Source organism: Aquarana catesbeiana, linkage group LG08, assembly GCF_042186555.1.
Source record: "Aquarana catesbeiana isolate 2022-GZ linkage group LG08, ASM4218655v1, whole genome shotgun sequence".
In the NCBI taxonomy this organism is placed as follows: domain Eukaryota; kingdom Metazoa; phylum Chordata; class Amphibia; order Anura; family Ranidae; genus Aquarana; species Aquarana catesbeiana.
In genome coordinates, this window is record NC_133331.1 from 298,465,602 (window position 1) to 298,475,331 (window position 9,730).

The 9,730-nt window shown below is 45.1% G+C and overlaps 1 protein-coding gene across 1 annotated transcript in view; it reads right to left on the minus strand.

Moving 5' to 3' along the window:
• The window catches only part of LOC141106848 (uncharacterized), a 141,917-nt gene extending 132,268 nt beyond the window's left edge, over positions 1 to 9,649 (minus strand). Inside the window, 1 exon segment of the mRNA XM_073597777.1 lies at positions 8,487 to 9,649. Within this exon segment, the coding sequence (XP_073453878.1) occupies positions 8,487 to 9,638 (1,152 nt within the window). The 5' untranslated portion in view covers positions 9,639 to 9,649.
• Between the last annotated feature and the right edge of the window lie 81 nt (positions 9,650 to 9,730).

Below are 9,730 nucleotides of genomic sequence, written 5' to 3' on the forward strand. Positions count from 1 at the left end.
CCTGTCCCCTGCATTCTGTACATTACACACTCTTGTCCCCTGCATTCTGTGCATTACACACTCCTATCCCCTGCCATCTGTGCATTACACACTCCTGTTCTCTACATTCTGTACATTACACACTCCTGTCCCCTGCATTCTGTACATTACACACTCCTGTCCCCTGCATTCTGTACACTACACACTCCTGTACCCTACATTCTGTACATTACTCACTCCTGTCCCCTGCATACTGTACATTACACACTCCTGTCCCCTGCATTCTGTACATTTCACACTCCTGTCCCCTGCATTCTGTTGATTACACACTCTTGTCCCCTGCATTCTGTACATTACACACTCCTGTCCCCTTCATTCTGTACATTACACACTCCTGTCCCCTTCATTCTGTACATTACACACTCCTGTCCCCTGCATTCTGTTGATTACACACTCCTGTCCTCTACATTCTGTACATTACACACTCCTGTCCTCTACATTCTGTACATTACACACTCCTGTCCTCTACATTCTGTACATTACACACTCCTGTCCTCTACATTCTGTTGATTACACACTCCTGTCCTCTACATTCTGGACATTACACACTCCTGTCCCCTGCATTCTGTACATTACACACTCCTGTCCCCTGCATTCTGTACATTACACACTCCTGTCTGACACTAAATAGTGCAAGAGTATGGTGGAATATCCACGACAGTGGCAGAAAACTAACACTGCACATCACCCTAAACACACCATCCCCACCGTGAAACATGGTGCTGGCAGCTTCATGTGGTGGGGATGCTTTTCTTCAGGAGGGACAGGGAAGCTGGTCAGAGTTGATGGGAAGATGGATGGAGCCAAATAGAGGGCAATCTTAGAAGAAAAATTTGACAGACCTAGCCGGGACAGAGGCTTTTGGAGAGGACTGAATGCAGGCCTCTTGCCTTTCGACTATGGGCCCTGGATTTTAAGGGAACAATACTCTTTGTGAGGTGTATGCCTGGGGACCCTGAACTAATGTTACTTTGGATTCAAGTCCATGTCCCCCCAAAACACAAAACTCTGGGAACCCCGTATGTGCCATATTATAAATAGTGTTGTGGGGATATCTATTTATATCACGCCCAGCCGTATGCCAGAGAACTGAACAGTGGTGTAGGTTTGTGTTTGGAGTACGAGAAACCCATAAAAACCCCACCTTGACTTACATCTCCGAAAACCATACAAATACATGTTTATGGAATAAAGGATTCAACATTGGCAGCCTTTCTTATTTTCCTGTATAAATTGTATTAGTATTAAAAGTTGATATTATTATACATTTATTTTGAATGTTTTTGAAGAATACCTTCATTCTGGGCCTAACCTCCCACCTCATAAATGGTATCAGATGACTTTGACCTGAACACGTCCTTATACCACCATGTTGGCAATGTGCAGTGAGTCTCTTTAAACATGTTGTCTCATGCTGTTGTGTACCGTTTGCTGTGCTAGTTTGGGGTTGGGCTGTATTCCACTGTTCTATTGTGTTTGTCTGCCTTGGATCACAGGATGTGTATCTCTATGGAGGGAGGGGGGATTCCTCCAGCAGCCCCCTGCTGATAAGGCTGTGTACTGATGAGAAGTTTAAACACACCTGACCTGTGTGTCCATTGTCATTGGACAGTTTAACCCGTCCTCTTTTCCAAGGGTGGGGGGGAAAGAGTCTCTGAGTTATTTTATCTGTTGTGTCCGTGTGTGAAAAAAATGAGTTGATTCCTGGTTGACCCTCAAGACAGAACATCTTGTCTCGTATTTGGGGGGGAGAGTTATTCATATGGGTTTCTTGTTCGGCTGATCGGAGTGTTCAGTAGCTGCCTTGGTGTTCAGGAAGGGAATGTCCTAAACGACTTTAACCCCTTATATACTTGGGGTGTCATTACAAAAACCTGTAAGAGTCTGCAAAAAACTTGAAACTGGGGCGGAGGTTCACCTTCCAGCAGGAAACGACCCGAAACATCCAGCCAGAGCTACAATGGAATGGTTTAGATCAAAGCATATTCATGTGTTAGAATGGCCCAATCACAGTCCAGACCTAAATCACATTGAGAATCTGTGACAAGACTTGAAAATTGCTGTTCACAGACGCTCTCCATTCAATCTGACAAATATTTTGCAAAGAAGAATGGGCAGAAATGTCCCTCTCTAGATGTGCAAAGCTGGTAGAGACGTCCCCAAAAAGACTTGCAGCTGTAATTGCAGAGAAAGGGGGTTCTACAAAGTATTGACTCCGGGGGGCGCCATACAAATGTCCCCCCCCCACACTTTTCACATATTTATTTGTATAATTTATCATTTTCCTTCCACTTCACAATTATGTGCCACTTTGTGTTGGTCTATCACATAAAATCCCAATAAAATACATTTACATTTTTGGTTGTGACATTAAAAAATGTGGGAGATTTCAAGGGGTATGAATACTTTTTCAAGGAGCTGTAGCAGATCATTAGAGAAGCCTGCATGCTGTTTTTTTTTTATAGAAGTCGGCATGGAAATGTAATTTGCAGCAATTTTAAACTTTTTTCCTTCATAAAGGTCGGCGTTGCTGCAGCACTTTCTGTACATCACAGAGATATCCCCCTTCACAGGAAGGGTTAGGACCCCCCAGACATGTTATTTAACCGCTTCAGATCCGGGCCATTGCCAAATGACGGCAACAGCGTGGATCTGAAATACCGGGATGACGTCTATTGACGTCGTCCCCTTTCCTCATTCTCAGCGCGCGAGAGCGCGCCTCGGGGAAAATCTGTGTTGGCCGTGTCCCTTGGACACAGCCAATCACAGATCGCTGTACACGGCCAATCACGTAAGCGGCCGTTCACAACGCGATCGCCGTCTCCAATGAGAGATGATCTGAAATGTAAACAATTGAGATCATCTCTCATTGCCGGCTCTCTCTCCTTACACAGAGACAGCGTGTGAGGAGAGAGAGCTTCTGTGAGTAGTTTTATAAAGTCTAATAGCGAAGTGTGCCCAAAAAGTGCCCAACATTGCCCATAGTGACATCAATATAGTGCCATCTGTGCCCACCTGTGCACATCAGTGCCCACTTGTGCCATCAGTGCATCATCAGTGCCCGTCTGTGCCCATCTGTGCCCATCTGCAATCAGTGCGCATCTGTGCCAACTCATCAGTGCCCATCTGTGCCACCTCATCAGTGCCCATCTGTACCAATCAGTGCCCATCTGTGTCGCTTCAGTGCACATCTGTGCCACCTTATCAGTGCCCATCTGTGCTGCCTTATCAGTGCCCATCTGTGCCGCCTCATCAGTGGCCATCTGTGCCACCTCACCAGTGCCACATCAGTGCATATCTGTGCCCACCTGTGCCGCCTCATTAGTGTAAATCTGTGCAATCAGTGCACATCTGTGCTGCTTCCTCAGTGCCCATCTGTGCTGCCTCAGTGCCCATCTGTGCCGCCTCATCAGTGCCCATCTTTGCGATCAGTGCCCATCTGTGCCGCCTCATCAGTGCCCATCTGTGCGATCAGTGCCCATCTGTGTCGTCTCATCAGTGCCCATCTGTGCGATCAGTGCCCATCTGTGCCGCCTCATCAGTGCACATCTGTGCCATCAATCAGTGCCACCTCATCAGTGCAGGCTTAGCACACAGCTGTGCAATCTCATAACCACCAGCAGCCATGTCCAAAAAAAGCTTTTCCGCCGAGGAGGCATACCAAATTCTTTCCACGGCCGACGAGAGCAACGGGGAGCTCTCTTGTTCGGATTCCCTTTCCAATTCGGATTCTGACGTAAATTATGAGCCAGTCCTCAGTAGTGAAACACTTACAGACTCAGAGGAGGAAGAAACTCGGCCCGCCAAACGAAGGCGTTCTAGTGAGGAGGCAGTGGCATCCACCAACACAGCAGTACCTCGGCAAGAAAGGCCAAGTACCAGTGGGGTGTCACCCCAGCCCCAAAGGGTTAGGTCCCATGCCAGCCTTCCCTTTGCACTTCAGAACCCCTTGTGGCTTCCTCCTAATTCAGGAGAAGCTAGCGTTCCCCCTTTCACTGCCCAGCCAGGAATCCAGGTGGATACAGAGAATTTCACCCCAATTAATTTTTTTAATTTAATTTTTACGGAGGACATGTTGGCGTCAATTGTGGCCCAGTGCAACCTGTATGCACAGCAATTTATTTTGCAAAATCCCACATCATATTATGCCCGTCCCTATGAGTGGAGAGACCTGACAGTGGAGGAGTTCAAGGTTTTTTTGGGCCTCACATTTAATATGGGGCTCACCAAAAAAAACTAATTCCGTTCCTATTGGTCAACCCACCCCCTCCACCACATGCCGCTCTTCTCCGCGGTAATGCCCAGAAGCAGGTATCTGATGATAATGAGGTTCCTACATTTCAGCGACAATACCCAGTGCCCTCCCCGAACTGATCCAAATTATGACAGGCTTTACAAAATTCGGCCAATATTAAATTATTTTTCTGAAGTATTCCCCCAGCTGTTCACCCCGGATCAAAACATATGTGTGGATGAGTCCCTTGTTAAATTTAGCGGCAGGCTTAAAATTAAGCAATTTATCCCCAGCAAAAGGGCCCACTATGGGGTGAAGGTGTACAAATTATGTGACTGAGCCACAGGGTACACATATTCCTTCAAAGTGTACAAAGGGAAGGACACCCAGCTGCAGCCCCCTAATTGCCCGGACTACTTGGGAACCAGCGGGAAAGTTGTTTGGGACCTCATATACCCCCTACTCGACAAAGGATACCACCTGTATGTAGACAACTTCTACACTTCTCTGCCCCTGTTCCACAACCTTCATCGGAAGAAGACACCAGCATGTGGCACCGTAAAAAAAAATCGGAAGGGCTTTCCTCAAAGTCTTGTTAATAAGAAGTTGAGAAAAGGAGAAACGGCAAGTCTGCGTAACAAAGAGATTCTGGCAGTGAATTGGAGGGACAGAAGGGATGTGTATATGTTGTCTTCCATCCACAATAACACCTATGTGGAAATCCCCAGAAGGAATGGCCCCATCCAGAAACCCACATGCATCCATCAATACAATTCGTTTATGGGGGGAATCGACTTCAACAATCAAATGTTGGAACCATACCTTGCCACAAGAAGGACATACCATTGGTACAAAAAAGTATTGATTTATTTTTTTCAATCGGCCATATACAACTCCTATATCATTTACCGCAACTCCACCCAAAGCCCCCAACCCTTCCTTGGCTACCAGGAGGAAATTTACACTGCCCTTATATTCCCAAACGGCCCACCAGAAAACATCCGATTAGATGTTGTTAGTCGACTCTCCGAACGCCACTTTCCAGATAAACTCCCTCCCAAACCAACAGGCCAAAGACGTCAAAAAAGATGTAAGGTGTGTACCAGAGCAGGAGTCAGAAGAGACACATCTTATTATTGTGCACAATGTCCTTCCCAACCAGGCCTCTGTATAGGTGAATGTTTCCGCCGTTACCATACTTCACTAAATTATTAGTGAAGTATGGTAAACGTAATCCTCAGTTCCTGCCTTCACACACCTTATGCCACTGCCTGCTCTGTAACTGACCCTGGCTTGTTATTTGACCATGCTTCTGCCTGCCGATTTTGTACATACCGCTGCCTGATCTGGAACTGACCCTGGACTGTTATTCGACCATGCTTCTGCCTAACGATTCTGTGCATACCTTTGCCTGATCTGGAACTGACCCTGGACTGTTATTCGACCATGCTTCTGCCTAACGATTCTGTGCATACCTTTGCCTGATCTGGAGCTGACCTTGGACTGTTTGACCATGCCTCTTGCCTGCCTCTTGGACTGATCTTGTACCCTGCAACTGGACTAGTGGGATTCAACACAGGGGTCTCACATATGTGAGGGGCTCCAGAATAGTTTTTCTGGATGAAGAAAACAATTTTCTTTGTTTTCTCATTCCTAGATTAGGGTCTGGAGACTCGGAGGCTTCAAAGAGATTTGGGTGGGAGAAGCCTCTACCCGTCCCCATTCTGTCCTGAACGAGGCCCTACTTCTGCCTGCTGCCTGCAGGACTTACTGCCATCATGCCTCTGTTTGTTGCACTGACCACAGCACATGGACCTTGTTTCTGCCTAATACCAAGACCAATATTTTGGCATTGCTGACAATCTCTGCCTGCACTGACCCTGCACTGCACTGACCTATGGACAGTATCCCTGCCTGCTGCCTGTACTGACTATGGACAGTATTTCTGCCTGCTGCCTGAAAAATTGTGTTCGCTGTTGCTGACCAAGTCCCTGCCTGCATCAGTGCTATCCTCCTGCGGACAACTGTACTACTAAAACCACAGGTAATCTTTTGTTTCTCTTTGCTCAGCATAATGTATTTTGGGGTGTAATTCTTGGTATGTGCATGCTATGTGTCCCTGGAACACCTGATGGCGTTCCTTGCATGTTGGATCTCTGTATGTGGCCAGGCTGTGTAAAGGTCTCACACATGTAGTATTGCCATACTCGGAAGGAGTGGCAGAATGTATTTTGGGGTGTCATTTTTTGCTATTTAAATGCCATGTGTTGGAAATATCTTATAAACGGACAACTTTGTGTAAAAAAAAAATGCGTTTTAATTTTTTTCCACATTTTCCAAAAACTTCTGGAAAAAAATGAACCGTTCAAAAGACTCATTATGCCTCATAGATTATACGTTGGGGTGTTAGCTGTCCCAAATGGGGGTCATTTTGTGGGCGTTTCCGTTCTCCTGGTGCTCCAGGGCCTTCAAAAGTGTAATAGGTGGGTGAGAAATGAGATGTGTAATTTATGCTCGTAGATCGCCTGAAGGTGCTACTTCCCTGGCGGGCCTCTGTATGTGGTCAGGCTGTGTAAAAGTCTCACACATGTGGTATCAGTATACTCAGGAGGAATAGCAGAATGTATTTTGGGGTGTTATTTTTGCTATGTAAATGCTATGTGTTGGAAATATCTTATAAACGGACAACTTTGTGTAAAAAAAAACATTTTCCAAAAACTTCTGGAAAAAAATGAACCGTTCAAAAGACTCATTATGCCTCATAGATTATACGTTGGAGTGTTAGATTTCCAAAATGGGGTCATTTCCATTGTCCTGGTGCTCTAGGGCCTTCAAAAGTGTAATAGGTAGTCAACAAGTTAGATGGGTAATTTATGCTCCTTGAACACCTGATGATGCTCCCTGCATGTTGGGCCTCTGTATGTGGCCAGTTAGCGAAAAAGTCCCACACATGTGGTATTGTAATACTCAGGAGGAGTAGCTGAATGTATTTTGGGGTGTCATTTGTGGTATGCACATTCCATGTGAGAGAAATAAGCTATTACAATGACAATTTTCTGAAAAAAATTTAAAAATAAAAAAGAAACCTTAATTTGCAAAGAATTGTGGGAAAAAATAACAACTTCAAATAACTCACCATACCTTTTACTAAATACCCTGGAATGTCTACTTTCCAAAAAGGGGTCATTTGGGGGGCATTTGTACTTTCCTGGCTTGTTAGGGTCTCAAGAAATGAGATAGGCCTCAGTACATCAGGTCTGATCAGATGTGATCATTTTTTTATGATTTGCACCATAGCTTGTAGACGCTATAAATTTTACACAGACCAAATAATATCCACTAATTTGGGTTATTTTTACCAAAGATATGTAGCAGTATAAATTGTGGCCAGCATTTATGAATAAAAATTGCTAATTTGCAAAATTTTATCACAGAAACGAAGAAAAAAGCATTTTTTTCAAAATTTTCGGTCTTTTTTCATTTATAGCGCAAAAATTAAAAAACCCAGAGGTGATCAAATACCACCAAATGAAAGCTCTATTTGTATGAAAAAAAGGACAAAAAAATCATTTGGGTACAGTGTTGCATGACTGAGTAATTGTCATTCAAAGTGTGAGAGCACTGAAAGCTGACAATTGGTCTGGGCAGGAGGGGGGTTTAGGTGCCCAGTAAGCAAGTAGTTAAAGGAATTGGACATTTTTAATGTTTCACTTTAAGCATTTAAAAAGAAAATCGCTGCTCCTGGCTGAATGTAAATTTTATTTGTGATAAAATATGATTTCCAGGGCAGTGCAAAATACAAAACAATTCTATACAGAACTTACACATTTCCTTTACACATTCATTCTACAAAGTGTTTAGAAACAGACCTGTAAATGTTTGTGAAATCTTCCACCACAAAATGTACTCAGCCAATGAGAGGTAATGACTCCATTTTTATTTTTCTCCCGCTATCAATGGCCAACACGGTACAACACTTCATCCATGTCTTTGGTGATCTCTGATCTCCTTATCAAGTGTTTCCTCCATGATGAAGATCAGCCATGGAGTATATCTGAGGTGTATATCAGGGTGTGCTTCTTCCCCACATGTCCATCAACATTCATATACAAGACATTTCCCACACTCACTAATACACCTCGAGGGTTGTGTGGGACCCCTGATGTACAGGAAGACAGGACTTCAGTGAGGAACAATTCCCTCACTCAGGACAGGAAAGTGGCTTCTCCCCCGTGTGTGATCTCTGATGTCTGGAAAGATGGGACTTCTGTGAAAAACATTTCCCACACTCAGGACAGGAATATGGCTTCTCCCCCATGTGAGATTTCTGATGATAGGAGAGACTGAACATAGCTGAAAAACATTTCCCGCACTCAGGACAAGAATACGGCTTCTCCCCCGTGTGCAATCTCTGATGTGTGGAAAGACTGGACTTCACCGAAAAACATTCCCCGCACTCAGGACAGGAATACGGCTTCTCCCCCGTGTGCACTCTCTGATGATTAGAAAGACGGGACTTCTGTGAAAAACATTTCCCGCACTCAGGACAGGAATACGGCTTCTCCCCCGTGTGCAATTTCTGATGATGGGAAAGATGGGACTTCTGTGAAAAACATTTCCTGCACTCAGGACAGGAATACGGCTTCTCCCCCGTGTGAGATCTCTGATGCTTGGAAAGACTGGACTTCACTGAAAAACATTTCCCGCACTCAGGACAGGAATATGGTTTTTCCCCCGTGTGCAATCTCTGATGCTTGGAAAGACTGGACTTCACTGAAAAACATTTCCCGCACTCAGGACAGGAATACGGCTTCTCCCCCGTGTGCAATCTGAGATGTCTGGTAAGACTGGACATCGCTGAAAAACATTTCCCGCACTCAGGACAGGAATAACGCTTCTCCTCCGTGTGCAATCTCTGATGATAGGAAAGACTGAACATCGCTGAAAAACATTTCCCGCACTCAGGACAGGAATACGGCTTCTCCCCCGTGTGCAATCTCATATGTGTGGTAAGACTGGACTTCCGTGAAAAACATTTCCCACACTCAGGACAGGGAAACCTTTTATTTGTTGGATTATCCCTCACAGTCTGAGGTTCCTCAGGATAAGAGGAATACGATGGTCCGGCACCGTCCCGCACAGTCTGAGGTTCCTCAGGATAAGAGGAATACGATGGTCCGGCACCGTCCCTCACAGTCTGAGGTTCCTCAGGATAAGAGGAATACGATGGTCCATCTACACTGTGTGGTGCCGGATGGACATTTGAGGTAGTCGGGTTTTCTCCTGGACTATACTGTGTGATGTCCTCATCTTCTACTTTACAGTCTGGAGACAAAGTGAGACAATCCTCTGAGGTTTTCCTCATCTCCCGTCCATCTACTAAAATAGAGATACAAAGATTATTACTAGACATGAGCAGATTGGTTCCCCTAAACCAGGACTCCGCCCACATCAGGC